This window comes from Acinonyx jubatus, chromosome B1 (assembly GCF_027475565.1).
Source record: "Acinonyx jubatus isolate Ajub_Pintada_27869175 chromosome B1, VMU_Ajub_asm_v1.0, whole genome shotgun sequence".
Classification (NCBI taxonomy): Eukaryota; Metazoa; Chordata; class Mammalia; order Carnivora; family Felidae; genus Acinonyx; species Acinonyx jubatus.
Genome location: NC_069382.1, coordinates 108,493,421 through 108,514,198, shown reverse-complemented (window position 1 = coordinate 108,514,198; position 20,778 = coordinate 108,493,421). Strand labels below are relative to the sequence as shown.

The following is a 20,778-nucleotide window of genomic DNA, read 5'->3' as shown; positions in this document are numbered from 1 at the left end:
AGTTAGAGAGGGAGACACAGAATCCCAACCAGGCTCCAGGCTCTGAGCTGTCAGCACAGAACCTGACACGGGACTTGAACTTTCGAGCTGTGATATCATGACCTGAGATGAAGTTGGACGCTTAACCAACTGAGCCACCCAGGTGCCCCTGTTCTCTGTATTTAAGAGTCTCTTATGTTTTGCCCCCTTCCCTGTTTTTATATTATTTTTGCTTCCCTTCCCTTATATTCATCTGTTTTGGATCTTAAATTCCACTTTTGAGTGAAGTCATACAATATTTGTCTTTCTCTAATTTCACTTAGCATAATACACTTTAGTTCCACCCACACTGCAAATGACAAGATTCCATTCTTTTTCATTGCCAAGTAATATTCCATTGTGTGTGTGTGTGTGTGTGTGTGTGTGTGTGTGTGTGTGTGTATACGTATATACACACCACATCTTCTTTATCCATTCATCAGTTGATGGACATTTGGGCTCTTTCCATATTTTGGCTACTGTCAATACAGCTGCTATAAACACTGGGGTGCATGTGCCCCTTTGAAACAGCACTCCTGTATCCTATGGATAAACACCTTGTAGGGCAATTGCTGGGTCATAGAGTAGTTCTAACTTTAATTTTTTGTGGAACCTCCATACTGTTTTCTAAAGTTGCTGCACCAGTTTGCATTCCCTCTAAAAGAATTCTTTTACATGTTAAATAATTTGTGGCATAAAAACAGAAACGAATAAAAAATCAACACTCAGAATCTCCCTAAAATATCATTCCTTGAAGAAGGCAAAAATTTACACTAACATCCTTTTAACTACTGACAGACAGTAACCTCATGGTCTCTGAAAGATAATTAAAATATTTTTGGCAAAAATGTATGTAATGTACTTTGAACGCATTTTCATATTCACAGTTAGTCACCATTTTTGAACACCAATGACCGCTGGTAAATAATGACTTACATTGTTAACAAGTACGGTGTTAGAGGTAGAGTAGCTGGGTTAAAGTAGTCCTGAATGTTTTTCAAAGTGGTCAGCTCTGTGCTAGCATTACAAACCAACAATGCATGGACCACTACTGTAGAGAGAACACAGAAACTGAACATTTAATGAAAATAAAATGGATCATAAAGGAACTATTTAAAACATTCGATACAACTCAGAGCTCAGCTACTGCATTAATCACATGACATAAAATAAACCCTTAAGTATATGGGGAGGTACTTCTACCCATTAAACTACTATACGATCTACTTATTCATACTTTTTCCATGGGTATCCATAAATTACATAACTTAAATCAAACTCGGATTTCTATATATCACCTAATGAGCAGTAACTACTGTTCTGAGTTAGTGCATGGTGACCCTCCTTGACAGTTCCAACTAATCAGCATACCACCTTGTGCTGTATAGTATTTGTGTAACTTTGGAACATTTTCTTTCATTCTTCAACTATTTTATAGAAATATATGGAAAGCAGAAAGTTAGAATGCTGATATTGCTGGGGAAACAATGGTAGCAAATATTAAAATACACATATGGGGTGCCTGGTGGCCCAGTCAGTTAAGCATCTGACTTTGGCTTAGGTCATGATCTCACAGCTTGTGGGTTCAAGCCCCACGTCAGGTTCTGTGCTGACAGCTCAGAGCCTGGAGTCTGCTTCAGATTCTGTCTCCCTCTCTCTCTCTGCCCCTCCCCCACTCGCACGCATGCACATGCGCGTGCTCTCTCTCTCTCTCAAAAACAAAATAAAAATAAAAAATAATACACATGAAAATGACAAATTAAGTAACAAATGTTTACTTAATTAGGCAGGCTCTTACTGGACTCAAGCTAGTTGACTAGATTTATTTCGTTCTTGAAGAAAATATTCAAAAGTTAGAAATGTATATGAAGTATTTAAATGAATCATTAAATGTTGTCTTTAATTAGTTATAGACCAAATTCGACCATCAGGAATTATTTCAGAGATCAAGATGTATAGAGATATCTACAGATTCTTAGAACTGAACAGGGATTCAGCCTACTAAAATTTCCTTTATTAAAATAGTAATAAGACTGGTAGCCTAGTAGCTTATTGAAAATTTCTCAAGACAGATGATAAAATACCCTCAAAATAAAAATCATACCCTCCTCTTCAGTTGCCTACAAAATCTCTTGCAAAATCTATAAGACCTTCTCAATATAAAATAAATGATTTATTTACTAAATGTACCCTATTAGAATAATAAACCAAAAGAATTCAAAAACCAAGAGAATCAAAACTTGCTGTAAGAAATTATTTGAGAAAATACTTATTTATATGTTTAATGTTTATATTTTTAAAAATCAGGTATATTCTGTGTAAAGATCAACTTTAACAAATTAAGTGAGGATTCAAAATTTTATTATATTGTTATCCCTCTGAGACTTGAACTACAGAAATATTTATATATTCGACTTTTATACACATTTTCAGGAACACATTATACACAATAATAGGAAGTAGAGGTGGATGCTTTTTGTTGGCTTTAATCAAATAACCCCAAAGTTAGCATCCTTGCTCACAATACATCTTATGTCTATCATTCTTCTTTTAATATAAATTAATATAAGCATGGCAATACTTACTGTTAGTGGGCCAGTTAGAGGGGAAATAACCTTGCAAAGGTAGTAGCTCCACCTCATTGGTAGATGATGGTCCAAAGAAAGCACTACATGCAATAAAAGTATCCAATTCAAAGTCTAGGGTTTTTGAAACCACCCAAAGATCATCTGAGAAGACAAACAATTTTTAAAGAACTTAGAACTATGCTCAATTTAAAATTACTTTGGACTTCTTACATGTTTAGTCCTATGTTATTTCTCAAAAAAACAAAATTGAAGGGCACCTGGGTGGTGGTCAGTTAAGCGTCTGACTCTTGATCTTGGCTCAGTTCGTGAGATCGAGCCCCAGGCTCATGAGAATGTGCCCCATGACGGGCTCTGCGCTGACAGCTCAGAGCCTGCTTGGGATTCCCTTCCTCCCTCTCTCTCTGCCCCTCCCCTGCTCATGCTCTTGCTCTCTCTCTCTCTCTCTCTCTCTCAAAATAAATAAACATTTTTAAAAAGACAACTTTATAACTGTATTAGACTTTCCCAAGGTAGAACATTAGTCTGAAAAGAGGCTCTGCCATATAATGGTTTTCATGCTCAAATAAAGTTGGCAATCTGTGGATAGAATACAAGTTCTCTTAATGGATTGTCCTTAACTGATGCTGTAAATTAATTAATGTACTTCTTTCTTTCTGTATAATATGCCATCTCCATGGCATATTGAGCACTCATAGCTAGTAGGCTATTTTCCACAATACCTGTACACCATTTCTACCACCAGTTGAGTTTACACTTACAAAGAGTCAATTGTATTTGTTCTAAAACTTATTTATACAGTTGGATTAGTTATAATTATATATTATATATAATTATTTGAGTATGAAGAAAAATAATTGTTTTACGAAAACTAAAGTAATAATTTAGAAAGAATTCATTACAATTTGCTTTAAGAAAACCACACAACACAAAAACACTGCTGTTGACTCAAGCATAGGTGAAGTAAATATAAAAGATTAGAAAAGAAATTGAAAACATTTAAATCATTCTCTACTTAGATCGCTTCACAAGTTCTTGCTCCGTGTTTAAGAATTCAGAATGGTAAATCTCTGAGTGGTATATTTGTGGGTATAGTTTATACAAGATAAAAAAGATCTCCAACCACAAACCCCACATTCCAAGCAAAAACCTTGATTCTTCATCAAAAGATCATTAAATTATCTCATATATTTTAAGTTAAAATGTTTTATGTTCATATGCATTATTTATTATAATCCCTGACCTTAACCAACTAAGAAAATTAACTGACAAACCACAAGTCTCAACTGCATCAGAAAAGATAGTGTACTGGGCTACATTCCCATCTTGGAAAGTCCAATGCATTCCAGCATGTTTAAGATTCTGAAAAATCTTAGATTAAGGTTATTTGTTTAACATAGCACTCTCCAAATTTATTTAGCCACAGAACCACCTGCCCCTTTTTTTTACACTGAATTTTATCATACCCCATAAAACTACTGTTTTAGAAAATATGTTTAGGAAACTATTTTTTTAAAAGTTCATATATATTTTATATCTAATTTTTAAAAAACTACTTGCCAACTTATGTAATATATATTTAAACAATTTTCCCTGGGCACCAGGGTAAGATGAATAGATCAGAATCTATTGGCAGATCATGTATCTATGGGAATTTTTTTTTTTTTAATAAAACGCAATAGCCTAGGGGCAGCCTGGCTAGCTCAGTTGATGGAGCATGCGACTCTTAATTTCAGAGTTGTAAACCTGAGCCCATGTTGGGTGCTGAAATTACTTTAAAAAAATAAAATCTTCCAAAAATAAAAATGAAAAACAACCCCCCCACAATAACCTATATTATATTCTGGGTCAATAGATATTTTAAATGTCAAGTAGGTATTATTATTATCACCATTTTATTGAGGAAGGAAGACTGGCCCAAAGAAGTTAAATTGTCCATAGACACAAGGCCAGTAAATAGCAGATCTGGGACTGAACCCAACTCCCTGACCTCATTGGAGCTGACCAGACTGTGGTCAGCCTTCACTCATATGCATTGTCCAGAAAGAACAGCTGATACCACGAGGGGAAAATTAGTTCACGGGCCAAAATAATGAGACATTTAAGGAGACAAAGACTTCAAAAGAAAAACATACTGGATTACAGAGTCCTACAGAAAAAGAAATATCAGAACAGATGGACCAGTCATTTAAATTTAGCCTGGTAAAGAGATTTTTTTACAAGAAGGAAGAGAAGACAGTTGCAATGCAAAATAAGAACCAGAAAATAATGAAAGGTAATGAACAAAAATATCAGGTTGAAAAAATATGGTAGTTGAAATAAAGCTATAATTGATGTGTTAAATCATAGAATGGATACATTTGAGGAATAACTAAGCAATTTAGAAGACCATATTAAGGATATTTCCTAGAAGGAAGAGATGACAAAAGCCTAGACAATATAAAAGAAATGTTGAGTCAGAGGTGCTACATTGGAATAATAAAAGTCTTAAAGAAATAAAAGTAAAATGAAGATTATTCGAAGATAAAGGAGATCAATTTCCCAGAATTAAAAAAAAAAAAAAAAAAAGGACTTTAGTATTTTTTTTAAAAAAACACCTTATGGAGGTATGAATGACATACAAAAAGCTGTACCTATTTAATGCATATACTGGATGAGTTTGGAAATAGACACTTAATAGATTTAAAAGGCTCACAGTGTGCCCAAGAGGAGGAAAAGGAAAAACCACATTTAGACACATTACAAGGAAATATAAGACTATAATAGTCAGAGACAAAATTCTAAAGCTTCCAGTCAGAAAGAGCGAATAACATACAAAGGAATAAGAATTGGAATGCCAACAGATTTTTCAACAGCAAGAAGATAACCAAGTATATTAATATTTTCTTAAAACATATAAAATTGCTGCTTCTGGGGGTCAAAAGTATTAAGTGAAAAGAACTTATAACCTAGAATTTTATGTGCAGCCAAACTATCATTCAAATATGAATGTATAACAAAAAACATTCTCAAGCATTCAAGGCTTAGAAGGTTTACCATACAACGACCTACATTCAAAACAGTTTTTGATGAAATACATTAATAAGAGAGAAAAATTTAGGAAACGCTAAAAGAGATACATAAACAAATGTAATTAAATTACCCTGGACAAGTCTGAGTCATCTTTTAAAAAGTACTTACATTCAAAGAAGATAGAAAATAAATCCATACTAACCTAAAATTTATAGGTTTAGATTAGTGCTATTCAAAGTAGCCTGTCTTAAATAGTTCTGTTATAGGTCTGCAACATAAAGTCTGTGCTAGAATGCAATTTAACAAATCAACATAACGCTTCCTTCATTCAGAAGTCTTGCTACAAACAAAACAAAGCAAAACCCAACTAAACTAGTTTGCTTATTGACATGGGTAGTTTATAACACCCTGGAGCAGCTCCTCACCTCTCTTTGGAAACCAGTAACAGTGTTTGGACTAAAACCAGTCTGCAGACCATACTTTGAGTAGCACCATTGTAGAAAATATCAATAAGATGTAGGGAAGGGGAGAGTGAAAGAAAAGGTCAAGAGGAAGAAACAAGCTCTTAAAAAAAAAAAAACAGGAAGAAACAAGAGGTGTGTTTTGTAAGTTCTTATCTTATTGGAGGGTAAGCTTTTAAATATCAATTTCAAAAAAAGCAAGAAATGATTTAAAAGAGCATAGATAAAATGGGATAAAAAGAAATAATTTAAAATTGTAGAAACACGAAAGGGCACATGCGCCCCATGTTTATATCAGCACTATCAACAATAGCCAAAGTATGGAAAGAGCCCAAGTGTTCATCAATGGATGAGTGGATAAAGAAGATGTGGTATGTGTGTGTGTGTGTGTGTGTGTGTGTGTGTGTGTATATACCAATATATATGTGTGTGTGTGTACACACACACACACACACACCAGTATGGAGGTTCCTCAAAAAATTAAAAATAGAACTACCCTACAACCCAACAATGGCACTACTAGGTATTTATCCAAGGAATACAGGTGTGCTGTTTCGAAGGGGCACATGCACCCCAAAGATTATAGCAGCACTATAAACAATAGCCAAAGTATGGAAAGAACACAAATGTCCATCGATGGTATTACTCAGAGTATTACTCAGCAATCAAAAAGAATGAAATCTTGTCATGTGCAACTACGTGGATGGAACTGGAGGGTATTATGCTAAGCGAAAGTAGTCAGAGAAAGATAAATATATGACTTCACTCATATGAGAACTTTAAGACACAGAACAGATGAACACAAGGGAAGGGAAGCAAAAATAATATAAAAACAGGGAGACGGACAAAACATAAGAGACTCTTAAATATGGAGAACAAACAGAGGGTTGCTGGAGGAGTTGTGGGAGAGGGGATGGGCTAAATGGGTAAGGGGCATTAAGGAATCTACTCCTGAAATCATTGTTGCACCACATGCTAACTTAGATATAAATTTAAAAAATAATAATGATAAAAATTAAAGTAAATAACAATTTTAAAAAATAAAATTGGAGAAACATACCCAAGCATATTATTATTATTATTATTATAAATTTAAATACTGGACCTATTCCATTCACAAGTCAAAATTTTAAAAATTCAGACATCTGCTATTTATAAGGGACAATGTAGGAACACACAAAGGTGGAACAAGAATGTTAGAAGACTTATCAAACAAATACTAATCGAAATAAATCTCACATAGTTATATTAAAAACTAGATTATAAGAAAAAAGTATTATTACAGATGAAGAGAGTCTCTATACAATAATAAAAGTTTCAATTTATCAAGAAGATAATAGCAATTTAAAATATAAACCTCAATATATTCAAATATTAAAATAACCTCAATGTATAAGATCCAAAACGTAGTAAAATAGCAGGGAGAAAGTATACCATAGATGGAGCTACAGTAATTTAGACAGTATGGAATGGACACGAGGATATACAAATTGAACACTAGTATAAAATAGGGAGTCCAGAAACAGATCAACATTATTTTGAACTTGGCTATAACCGAGATAGCATTTCAATTTAGAGAGGAAAAGCAGGACTAATTAATAAAAAATGATTACTATGCTAGCAAAACTGTTAATTAAAGAGACAAAAAATGAAATTGGATCCCTATCTCATACCATGTACAAAAAAAAAATAAAAACTCCAAATGGATTGAAGATTTTCGCATGTAGTATGTCATTAAGAAAACCTTAATAAACTTTAAAGAAGTAAAAAAAAAAAGTCAAAAAGAAAACTTTAAAAAAAATTAGTAGAAAATAAAGGTGAATCATTTTAGACCTCAGTATAGGGAAAGATGTTAAAAATGAGACACAGAGGGGTGCTTGGGTGGCTCAGTTGGTTAAGCGTCCAACTTCAGCTCAGTTCTTGATCTCACAGTTTGGTTTGTGAGTTTGAGCCCTGCAGGGCTCTGTGCTGACAGAGTCAGCTAGCTCTGGCTGGCTCAGTCAGAAGAGTACATGACTCTTGATATCAGGGCCATAAGTTCAAGCCCCACAGTGGGTGTAAAGATTACCTAAATAAATGAAACTTAAATAAACAAACAAACAAACAAATAAATAAATAAATAAAAATAAAGTAAAGTGAAAAGACAGGGTACAAACTGTGAGTGGACAGTCACAATATACATGATCAACAAAAAATTAACACGAAAAATACAGAGGAACTATAAATAAGATTACAAATAATAAAATGGGTAAGAAACAACAATACAGGGGCGCCTGGGTGGCGCAGTCGGTTAAGCGTCCGACTTCAGCCAGGTCACGATCTCGCGGTCCGTGAGTTCGAGCCCCGCGTCAGGCTCTGGGCTGATGGCTCAGAGCCTGGAGCCTGCTTCCGATTCTGTGTCTCCCTCTCTCTCTGCCCCTCCCCCGTTCGTGCTCTGTCTCTCTCTGTCCCAAAAATAAATAAACGTTAAAAAAAAAAAAAAGAAACAACAATACATAAGCAAAAAACACATGAAGAGCTGTTCGACACCATTGGTGAGCAGAGAAATGCAAACTAAAACCACAGTGAGATCCTTTTACACCCATTTGATCAGGCTGATGCAAGATAGTAGAAGATAAGCTGATGTAACCACTTTAGAAATGACTTTGGCACTACCACCTGAAGGTGTGGGCATTTTCATTCTTAGAATTATATCCAAAAGAAGCTGTTGCACATCCACAAGACAGTACAAGAATATATGTAGCATACTGCTCACAATGGCAAAACTTAGAAACCAAAATCACCATCAGTGGAAGAGTGAATGAATAAACTGTGGCACATTCACAAAATAAATTGATATAGCAGTCAAAGCAAGTAATCTACACTCTAGATTTCAGATCAACATCAATAAAATGTCTATATTGCAACGATATGTCTGTCACTAAGTGAAAAAGATAAATAAACTCCAAAAGATTACAGATTTATATCACTTTAATAATGTTTAAAAAAAAAATTTAAACTACAACTGACTCCTGAACAATATGGAGGTTAGAGGTGCTAACTTCCCACAGTCAAAAATCTACATATAACTTTTGACTTCCTAAAGACTTATCTACTAATAATAGCCTACTGACCAGAACTTTACAGATGGCATAAACAGTCAATTAACAAACACTTTGTATGTTATATGAGTTATCTATTGTATTCTTACAATAAAGAAACAAAAAAGAAAATTTTATTAAGAAAGTCATAAGAGAAATTATAGTTACAATACTGTACTGTATATATTTTAAAGATCGATGTATAAGTGGATCTGCACAGTTCAAACCTATTTTGCTCAATGGTTAACTGTACGCTCTTGAGGAATTCATTTCTAACAACTTACAAACAAAGAGGAGCAAGATGCTGATGAACACAGGGATGAAATGATAATTACCTTAGGTTAGGAGACAGCCAGATTGAGTTAGTGGGGTCACTTTATATTAAATGTAGGTAGCTAGAAAGGTACTTGATTTTGCCTCAGTTTGTAGATTCACAGATAATTACATTTAAAGTAACTAAATAATCAAAGCACTCTAGGTGAGGACCAATGATATGAGTAGGTCATGAAACCAAAGATAATGATGAACCCAATTTAGTGCATCTAAGCTCCTTAGAAAAAAAAAATTCTTTTAAGGATTTTATTTCCAATTCTCTAAAACTGGTGGTCTAGTCCTGTCAAATTGTGCAGACAATGACAGAAGTGTCAATAAAGTCATTACATTTTCAGTTTATTTTTTTAAAGTTTATTTCTTTATTTTGAGACAAAGAGTGAAAAAAAGAAGAGAGAGAGAGAGAGAGACTGTGAGCGGGGGAGTGGCATAAAGAGAGGGAGAGAAAGAATCCCAAGCTAGAACCCGACACAGGGCTTGAACCCACAAACTGTGAGATCATGACCTGAGCCAAAACCACGCGTCAGATGCTTAACTGACTGAGCCACTCAGGTGCCCACATTTTCAGTTTATTTTTGATATTAGGTCAGAGTACAGCTGAATCAATATACTTATTTATATAATGGTAAGAAGCTAGTATAATTTTTCTAAACAAAATTAGATTTTGCTAGCCTTTAATAAAATTTTTAGGGACTAAAACTAAAATTTTAGGGACACTTGGGTAGCTCAGTCAGTTAAGAGTCTGACTTCAGCTCAGGTCATGATCTCGCATTCCGTGAGTTTGAGGCCTGCATCGGGCTCTGTGCTCTGTGTGTCTCCTTCTCTCTCTGCCCCTCCCCCCTCACGCTCTGTCTCTTTCACCCTCAAAAATGAATAAATATTTTTTTATTTAAAAAATAACAATAATAAACTAAAATTTTAAAATACGCTTTTTGGAAATCGTCTAATTTATTACATAGTAACTCTTATATAATAACTCAGAGTATATGCTACTATTAAACAGTACTTTGTAAACCTTCTTTAATGTAAAGAATTTGCAGAGCTGTATGTAACTGAGATACAAGGGTAGGCTCTGTCACCACGACCAGGTCAACTTACTTTTACTATAAGTTGAAGAACTTTCCTTCCGACTCAGCTTAAGATAAAGTTTGCTTTTAGGTTCACTATAAAATTCAGGATTTACAGTTGTAAACTTCTTTAGTTTGCCATACTGTTTTCTTTGAAAGTCAAATCCTTTTCTGAAAAATGAGCAAAAACAAAAATGAATTTAAATATTAAGATACAAATTTTTACTGAGATATAATTAATAACAATTGAAACAATTGTATTAGGTGTACAATATAATGGTTCGAGATATGTGTGTGTGTGTGTGTGTGTGTGTGTGTGTGTGTGTGTATTTATGGTAAAATGATCACCAAAATAAGTCTAGGTAACATCTATCACCACACAGAGTTACAAACTGCCTTCCTTGTGATGAGCACTTTTAAGATCTACTCTCTTAGCAACTTTTACATATACAATACAGTATTATTAACAACAGTTACCATGCAGTACATTACAACCCCAGGACTTTATAAGTTTGAAAGTACATTTTTTTTTCATCTTTAAAATATAGCATTAAAAGGAGGGAACCAGAGTGAGTGTATGTTTATATACTTTCATCCATGGACAAAAAATAAAAAAGTAGGAAGAAAATAGCAACACTCACAGAATCATTAGTTTTATTTTTTTTTAATGTTTTATTTATTTTTTGAGAGAGAGGAGCACAAGTGAGGGAGGGGCAGAAAGAAGGGACATAGGATCCGAAGCTGGCTCCACACTGGCAGGCTGACAGCAGCAAGCCCAATGTGGGGCTCGAACTCATAAACTACAAGATCATGACCTGAGCTGAAGTCAGATGCTCAACTGACTGAGCCACCCAGGCGCCCTGAATTATCATTAGTTTTAAGATGAGTAAGCCAGGGGCGCCTGGGTGGCTCAGTCGGTTAAGTGTCCAACTTTGGCTCAGGTCATGATCTCACGGTTTGTGAGTTCAAGCCCCGCGTCAGGCTCTGTGCTGACAGCTCGGAGCCTGGAGCCTGCTTCGGATTCTGTGTCTTGCTCTCTCTCTGCCCCTCACCCGCTCACGTTCTGTCTCTCTGTGTCTCAAAAATAAATAAAACATTTAAAAAATTAAGGGGCGTCTGGGTGGCTCAGTCGGTTGGGCGGCCGACTTCGGCTCAGGTCATGATCTTGCGGTCCATGAGTTCAAGCCCCATGTTGGGCTCTGTGCTGAGAGCTCAGAGCCTGGAGCCTGTTTCAGATTCTGTGTCTCCCTCTCTCTGACCCTCCCCCGTTCATGCTCTGTCTCTCTCTGTCTCAAAAATAAATAAACGTTAAAAAAAAATTAAAAAAAAAAAATTAAAAAAAAAAAAAGAGAGAGACTAAGCCAGGACAAGTATTGAAAAAGTACACAAAAGATAGAGTATCTCAGCTTCAATAACTGTAATAAATCATCCCCATTATTTCCGTATCTTATAGGTTATTATGATGATTAAATGAAATAATACATGCAAAGTCCTTAGAAGAATGCAGGCATGTATAAATTCCCCAAAGATGTTATTAAATTACGATGCACATGTTCATTATAGCTACTTTTTGGATAATCCCACTTTTATAGGACATGTTTCCAAATTGTAGCATTCTATTATCCTATAAAACTAACTAGTTAGGCTACCTATTATCCTGCACTGACAAAAATTATTCTTGTGGTTTGTTCAACAGGGTTTCCTAAGGATTGTGACTATATATAAAAATGATTGTCTAAAAATAGCTTTAGAAAATTATTTCCATTTTAAAGTTAGAAAACCTGAGGTACTCTATCTTTCAGATAATTTACCTATCTCAATATCTTTTAAAACTGATAACAATCATGTGAGGTTATTATTTTCTGATATAATAATTAACTACAGGCATTATTTGCTACCAAAGCATACCTCACCAAAAGCTGGCATTCCTCAAAGAGGGGTATCTTTTGACTTCTTAAGTATAAGCCAATACTCTTTATATCACTTAAAACCATGCTAGTTAGAGAGGCTTCCTTTGTTAAATATCCTGGGGTCACTTCTTCAAGCCACTTGAAAAATTTACATCGGTTGGCTTTGGGTCCATCACAGGTATAAAAGAGACGACCCTAAGAGGAAAAAGATATTGCAATTGAGTAAGAAAAATTTTATATTTTACTATTTTTGTATTATGTTTGTCAAGACTTCTATAAAAAGGTGCTTGGCATTAATGTGCTCCAATAAATTATTCATCATACAAGTTAATCTTTTTATTAATACTAAACAACAAATTAAAATTTAAAACCACTTAGTTGACATTTCTCTTTATCAGAAAATTACATTATTCTGAGAACATAAGCTTATTTGAAAAATAAAATTTTTTGTTTCTCCAATTTAAAATGTTCACCATAGACACCCTGAAGGCTACCCAGAAACAACTACAAGAAACATTTGTGCATTTCTTTTTGGCCTTTTTTGTCACTCACATAAGTGTGTGTGCGCACAAGGACACACACATACACTGTTTTTTTTAAAAAAAGTAAAACTCAGATGATGATGTGTTTTCTATTCCATAACCTAATATAACCTAACACAATAACATGCTGTACGCATGACAACCATGTCATCAAATTATCTTAAAAAGAAAAAAAAGACTTTTGATGGCTCTATAATATTTTATTCTATGGTTATAATATTATTTACAAATTCTTGCCTTTGACGCCTAAATTTAAATCTCAATGTACATACGCAATACATAAACATTTTACTAACTTGACATCTTCCATAATAATGTTATCAGCAATGTAAATTAAATCAGTTTGCTTTTACATTCCTCAGGCCTTATCTATTACTTGTACTGGGGCTCACACAGGAGACTACTTCAACTTTCACTTCTTCAGGCTCATCTCTGCATTCTCTAAGATCTCAGGTTGGGACATATTCCTCCTCAGTGTTCTCACTGTAACTTGGGCATATCCTTCCTATTCTATCAATTATACTATTACATAAAATTTATTTTTATGTTTCTGTCTCCAGCCACCACTATGCAATAGATTCACAGGCAATCTGAAGGATTATCTTAACTCATACTTTTATATCCTAGAACACAGATCATCTTTTAGTAAAAATTTACTGGGAGTTTACTGTAGGTTAGTTACTAATACCTCAAGTAGAAGGCTCCTAATCAGGACCTGCTCTTTAACAAAGCCGGTCATAAAGCAATAGGTACCTAAATTTTCTACAAGACAAGTATTCGGTGGGGCAACCGGTGAGTAACAGGGAACAATACCTTATTTGGACCTTCCTTTTTAACCGTGACAAGTTTTGCAGGTTGATGATGATGGCAGGATGGCACATTACTTTCTACATTTTTCAGTTTCTCTCTCTTTAGTGATGTGTAAAATGATATGTCAACTTTTGAAAGAGCTTTGTGCAACCTCTGTGCCAATTCAAACAGCAATATATTTAGATGTTCTACAAAAAAAATATATATATATGTATATGTATATACATGTGTATATATATACATAAATACAGATGAAAATTAAATACAAAATAAGTTTGTGTTTGTATCATGTGTACTGTTAGCTAAGTTTGAAAATGACTTTTAACAGTAATCTATAATCTAACACTAATATTCATTTTTTTAAAGGCAAGTTTTGCCCTTATACAACAAAACAATCAAAACTAATCACGCATCATACTTAAAATTTCTTAACAAAACCATCTGTAACACTTCTAGTTGTTATTATTATTTTTAAAAATTAAATTGAGCCATCCAGGCACCCCAGTAACACTTCTAGTTTAATAAAAAAAAAAAAATGAAGAGGTGCTTGGGTGCCTCAATCAGTTGAACTGCTGAATCTTGATTTCAATTCAGGTCATGATTTCATGGTTTGTGAGTTTGAGCCCAGCATCAGGCTCCGTGCTAACAGCCCTGCCCCTCTCCCTCTCTCTCTGCCCCTACCCTGCTCTCTTTTTCTCTAAAAAATAAATAAGTAAACATTTTTTTTTTAATGAAAAATTCTAACTTGTAAAAGATAATACTGTCATTTCCTACTTTTGACACTCAATTTGACCTGAAATTAGAATGTAAGTTACTGTTGAAAACTGGAATGGACATATGGAAAATAACAAAACTCAAGTAGAGAATTTAATATGAAAGTTCACAATATAAGATACTATGTTTTCTCACAGCTATCCTACTTACATTAAGCAGCAACCAATTATAATAAAATAGGAAGATAAGTCATACCTATGAGACAAGATGTAAAAATTTGCTTATAATGAGCAGGAGACTGAAAAACAGCCGGTATATGAATTTGCCTTTGGGGAAGATAAGCAGATTTTATTTTCTGCCCACTTGGGAAGCACAGCTCAGAGCCACTTATCCCCTGAAATGGAATAATTCAAGTTATTATAACAACTCCAGAAAAATACTGTCTACTAATGAGTAAATTATTTTCTATAGATATGTTTAACAAACACATTTTTTTTATTTTTCAGAATCCTAGAAAATCATTTTCTGATTTTAGTAGTAGTAGTAGTAGTAGTAGTAGTAGTAGTAGTAGTATTTTAGAGAGAGAGAACACAAGCAAGGGAGCAGGGCAGAGGGAGAGAGACAGAATCTTAAGCAAGCTCTATGCTCAGCGCAGAGCCGGATGCAGGGTTCCATTCCATGACCTTGGGATCATGACCCGGCTGATATCAAGAGTCAGGTGCTCAATCGACTGAGCCACCCAGGCGCTCTTTATTTTCTCATTTTAAATGAGATACCAAGTATAGCAAGAATGGCTACGCATCGCACTTTTAATCATATAAATAAGACTAAACGTGGGGCACCTGGGTGGCTCTGTCGGTTGAGTATTCAACTTCAGCTCAGATCATGATCTCATGATTCATGAGTTTGAGCCCCATATTGGGCCCACTGCTGTCAGGGCAGATTTCACTTTGGATCCTCTGTTCCCTTGTCTCTCTGCCCCTCCCCCACTTACCCTCTCTCTCTCAAAAATAAATGAACATTAAAAAAAACCAAAACTAACCATTTCTGGTCTGCCTCTTAATAAGTTTGTAAAAACTTTTTTCTAGGAAAAACTTAGCTGATGTGAATGGTATCATTATGTGTTTCTATTTCCGGTTACAACTACAATAGAATTTTGCAAAACCAATGTATAAGATGTAACTTTACCCTAATCATGATCTGATCGGCAAAATTGAGCTGATAGTGAAAAATGAAAACAATCACAGTAATAGTAGTGGCAGAAGTGGAAACAGTTGGAGCTATCATTTATTAAGTACCTATTACGTGCCAGATACCACATAATTTCTTTTAATGCTCATAACTACTAGGTAAGATTTTAAGTCAAAGAAGATATGACTATAGCTAGAGTTCTGTAAAACTCAAAAAAAGAAGTCATTAGCTCTAAAAGTAAAATCATTGCTCCTATATGATTTTGGTAATTCTTTTGTTGAAATTCAAACACTAACTATTAGACACAATGCACCAAGATACATTGGCTCATTTCCTCACCTGTAAATCTCCTGTTACACTGTAGTTGCAGCAGGCAGACTCTCCTAACACATTGTGAATTTTCTCAGTCTTGGTAGTCTGCTTTAAATTCAAAGACAGTGCTTTCTTTCTGGAAATCAAATCCTGACTGCTAAAATCCTGTTGCTGCTGATGGAGCATGTCTTTTATCATTTGCAAATGCATGGAGCTTTCATTCACAGCATCACTCTGTCTTTCACCTATGTCACTACAATGTGTCCCAGAAACAACCTCAGCAAAGAAGCCATCTGTTACTTTATCAACTACATTTAGAGTAGTCAAGTTGCACTGGGGTATGTTTTGATATTTCAGCCACTTGCTTTGAGTAGATATATTATTGAGAAGTAAAACATCCTTTGGAGTCACTTCTCTGGATTCTTTAGAGAAGGAAGTTTCACTTTGGCTGTCAAGTCCAAAGCTAAAAGAAAGAACCGCTGACTTTTCACACAAGTTGAATATGGGGGAACCAGAAGATTCTTGCCTGTCACAGATGATGTCGTATGAACGAGAATCTAAATCAGGTGACCTATCAACACGTGGCAAAGTAATAAGTGGAACTCGGGTTCTACTTACTAATGGAAGCCTTTGAAAGTTCTTATTCCCCAGAGAACTGGGTTTTTTGCTAACTGGAAAAAAAAAAAAAGAGCTGATTAAATAAAAATGTATTATGGCCATCAACTAGGCTCTAAAAACCAGTAGCTATCTATACAAGAAAGAAAAAGTAACAACTTGCCTTGCCAAAACAAACAAAAAAACAAAAAACAAAAAATAGGTAATTTTAGTTCCTTTTTCATAATAAAATATTTTTAATGATTTTAGTCCCAAAAAAATGAAGATTTCAAAGCTCAAGAGACTCAAACTTTTTTAAGGTTAATGCATTTGAAATCCTTCCCTTTTTCTTCTCCCCTTAGCTAAGATTCCCCCCAACCCACCACCACCAATCACTAGATTATATTTACATAGCACGTAACTTTTCAAAGTACTTTACAACCATGAAGGGATTTATTATTTTCATTTTACAGATGAGATTGCCAAGGCCTAGAGGTAACATGACTATCAACTGGCAGAGTCAGGACATGAACTGAGAACTGGTTTTTTGTTCTTAATTGTATATTCCTACTCCAGAGACTCAAGTTCACGGTTTATTTATCTATGTGACTGTAACTTCCTTTATATTTACTATACCCATGAAGTGATATGTTAACCTTCAGGGTAAAGAAGATAGTTAGCTTTATTCTGATCTATTGGTATGTGGTAAGAGTATAATTCTCCTAAACTAGATTTTGGCTGAGTTTTAGAATTCCTTCTGTCAGCAGTATTAATAATAAATATATTCCTAAAATGTAAATAGCAATAATAAATATTTGTTCAATAAATAAATGAATAAATAATACCGCATGGGAGCTATATACGCTTAACGTTTTTATCTGACAATGCTATGGTTTCCTATTTTATAATAATGTACCTTCTTGACAGAGTTAATATTTGTTGGAAATAAACTTTGGGGATCATTTGGGTAGGTAGTAGAGCAGTAAGTGAGCAAATGATATTCTTTTATAGTGTTATTTTATAATTCTAACAAGCCAATCAAGCAACACTGACAGAAAAGTTAAAACATCATTAAAGAGTAAAAGATTGGCACAAAAATAGACATATAGATCAAGGGACAGAGTAGTGTCCAGAAATAAGCCCACACTTATGGTCATACAACAAAGGAGGCAAGAATATACAATTGAGAAAAGACAATCTCTTCAACAAATGGTGCTGGGAAAACTGGAGAGCTACATGCAAAAGAATAAAACTGGACCACTTTTTTACATGAGACACAAAAATAAACTCAAAATGGATTAAAGACCTAAATGTGAGACCTGATGTCATAAAACTCCTAGAAAAGAACATAGACAGTAATTTCTTTGACACTGGCCATAGAAACATTTTCCTAGATAGGTCTCCCCACGCAAGGGCAACAAAAGCAAAATTAAACTATTGGGACCACACCAAAATAAAGCTTTTGCACAGTGAAGGAAACCATTAACAAAAGAAAAAGGCAACCTACTGAACAGAAGAAGATAATTGCGAACGATATATCAGATAAGGGATTAATATCCCAAATATATAAACAACTTATATGACTCAACACCAAAAAAAGCCAATAATCTGATTAAAATGGGCAGAGGAACCAAGGCACCTGGATGGCTTCGTCAGTTAAGGGTCCAACTTTGGTTTAGGTCATAATCTCACGGTTCGTGAGTTTGAGCCCCACACCAGGCTCTGCGTTGTCATCGCCAAGCCTGCTTCAGATCTTTTGTCTCCCTCTCTCTCTGCCCCTCCCCCGTTCTCGCTCGCTCCCTCTCTCTCTTGCTCTCTCAAAAATAATATAACATAAATAAAATAAAATAGGCAGAGGACCAGAAGAGACATTCTCCCAAAGACATACAGATGACCAATAGACACATGTAAAAATGTTCACTAATCATCAGGGAAATGCAAATTAAAATCACAATGAGATATCACTTTACACCTGTCAGAATGGCCAAAATCAAAAAGACAAGAAATAACAAGTGTTGGCAAGGATGTGGAGAAAAAAGAACACTGCACTGTTGGTGGGAATGCAAATTGGTGCAGCAACTATGGAAAACAGTATGGAATTCCTCAAAAAATTGAAAATAGAACTACCATATGATCTAGTAATTCCACTGCTGGGTATCTACCCAAAGAAAATGAAAACATTAATTTGAAAAGATATATGCACGCCTATGTCTACTGCAGCATTGTTTTCAATAGGTAAGATATGGAAGCAACCCAAGTATCCATTCGTGGATGAATAAAGAAGAGGTAGTACATACCTACCCACACAACACACACACAAACACAATGGGATATTACTCAGCCATAAAAAAATGAAATCTTGCCATTTGTAACAACACGGATGGGCCTACAGGGTATAATCCTAAGTGAAATAAGTCAGAGAAAGACAAATATATTATTTCACCCATATGTGGAATTTAAGAATCAAATGAACAAAGAAAAACGGAGATAAAAAAACAGACTCTAACATACAGAGAATAAACTGGTGGTTTCCAGAGGGGAAGTGGGCAGGAGGAGGAGGGAAAGAGATAAAGGGATTAAGAGTACACTTATCTTGATAAGCACTGAGAAATGTCTAAAGTTGTTAAGCCATTACACTATACACCTGAAACTAATATAACACTACATGTTAATCATACTTGAATAAAAAATTAAGAAATCAAGAGTAACTTGATCATGCTTTAACTATGAAAATCATCTATTATTCCACTGTCACTTCATTTGTTTTCGATACCCACTCCTCCCATACTGACTTTTCCCTACCTTGCTTCCTCTACTAGCCATACCCACTAAACCTTCTTCAACCCAACGACCCATTCACATTACAAAGTTGGTGGGGGTTTTTTGTTCTTTTTTTTATATCGTCCACTCCCCAAAATTACCTACAACTTCATCCCTTACCCAACATAACTTCGGAATCAGGGAAGATACGTTGGTGAGATTTCAAGAAAAGAGAGAGGGAAAGAAAAGTTAGTGGAAAGAATCCTACAGAATGTACTGTACTTATCAAGAAGCAGGAAATTACTCATAGGGAAGACTTAAAATGTATGAAAACACAGAGATCTGAGAATGCAACTGTGGTAGCAACAGTTGGAAGAGTTCCCTGATTTTGCCAGGATCCCAAAGCAAAAAAGGGGAAACTAAGAGGTTATACCAAAGTCAACCAATGGTGTAAATCAGACATTCACAATGAATCATTCCCTGGGAGGGGAGGACACTATAGAGGGGCCCGACTCTGGAGTTACAGCTGTGAGAAGTACTGCAATGATGGAAGACATTTGCAGAGGTCTGTCATGAGAAGTTGAGAGGAGAAGAAGGACCTGAGAGTTAGAAGGGTGTACTGTATTTGGAAGTAAGAGCCATCTCAAATAGAAAAGTGGTGTGGGAAGGATTGAGGGGGATGACACTGAATCTGGTTTCAAGATATTTTTAGTTTAGTGACAATTTCTCAAATAAAAAACTTCATTTTACACATATAAGTATTATTAGAGCAGCAGGGTAGCAACTGTCTAAGCTGAGGAAGTAAAGGTCACCAGGTAAAGTTCTTGCTTTCAGGGACTCCGTAGAGAATTCTAGCACAAAGTCTTCATCTCTTGAGTTCAAAGAAAAAGTAGAAACAGGGTTTAAGGTCGAGATCTTTTGCTCTGGTGATGTCATCTATTCAGAAAGAAGAAACAAAATTACTAACCAAATGTTACTACATTTTTTTCCCTATAGTTTGAATGAATTCTAGTAATCTATATCATACAAATAATGCTTTGAAGCACATTATGTAGAACTACAGTAGGGCAAAAACTCTTCCCAAAGGGACAGGATAAACTCACTAAAATCAACAAGAATAATAAAAAAATAAAACGCAGAACATAAAAACCATTGGATTTATTTGAAATGGGTCAGATCCTGACTTAGACTGATCTGGGTTATGGGGATTTGGTTCTGAAGATGAATTTCTAGTCAATAGGGCTTAAGACTAACTCAGATTTCATGTTTGAAGATGTGAAGGTAAAACTTCCTGCAGACTCATGGAATGAACAGCTTTCTCTTATGTCCTCAGGTCTAGGGTTTATCTACAGTTGACCTAAACTTGAAGATACTACTCCCAAATGGACTGAA

General features: G+C 34.9%; 1 protein-coding gene across 6 annotated transcripts in view; it reads right to left on the bottom strand.

Moving 5' to 3' along the window:
* The window catches only part of ZGRF1 (zinc finger GRF-type containing 1), an 83,868-nt gene that overhangs the window by 16,623 nt on the left and 46,467 nt on the right, over nucleotides 1–20,778 (bottom strand). For 5 of the 6 annotated variants that reach the window (XR_008296187.1, XR_008296188.1, XM_027062777.2 and 2 more), the window contains 8 exons: nucleotides 20,199–20,322; nucleotides 16,060–16,703; nucleotides 14,785–14,923; nucleotides 13,819–14,003; nucleotides 12,462–12,658; nucleotides 10,585–10,724; nucleotides 2,604–2,747; nucleotides 955–1,069 (listed from right to left, as the gene is read on the bottom strand). Coding sequence is in view for 4 of the 6 variants with exons in the window: in XM_027062777.2 (XP_026918578.1) it covers nucleotides 955–1,069; nucleotides 2,604–2,747; nucleotides 10,585–10,724; nucleotides 12,462–12,658; nucleotides 13,819–14,003; nucleotides 14,785–14,923; nucleotides 16,060–16,703; nucleotides 20,199–20,322 (1,688 nt within the window). In the remaining 2 variants the exon portion in view is untranslated. The remainder of the gene's footprint in view (nucleotides 1–954; nucleotides 1,070–2,603; nucleotides 2,748–10,584; nucleotides 10,725–12,461; nucleotides 12,659–13,818; nucleotides 14,004–14,784; nucleotides 14,924–16,059; nucleotides 16,704–20,198; nucleotides 20,323–20,778) is intronic. The other variant, XM_027062792.2, reaches the window with a different exon arrangement.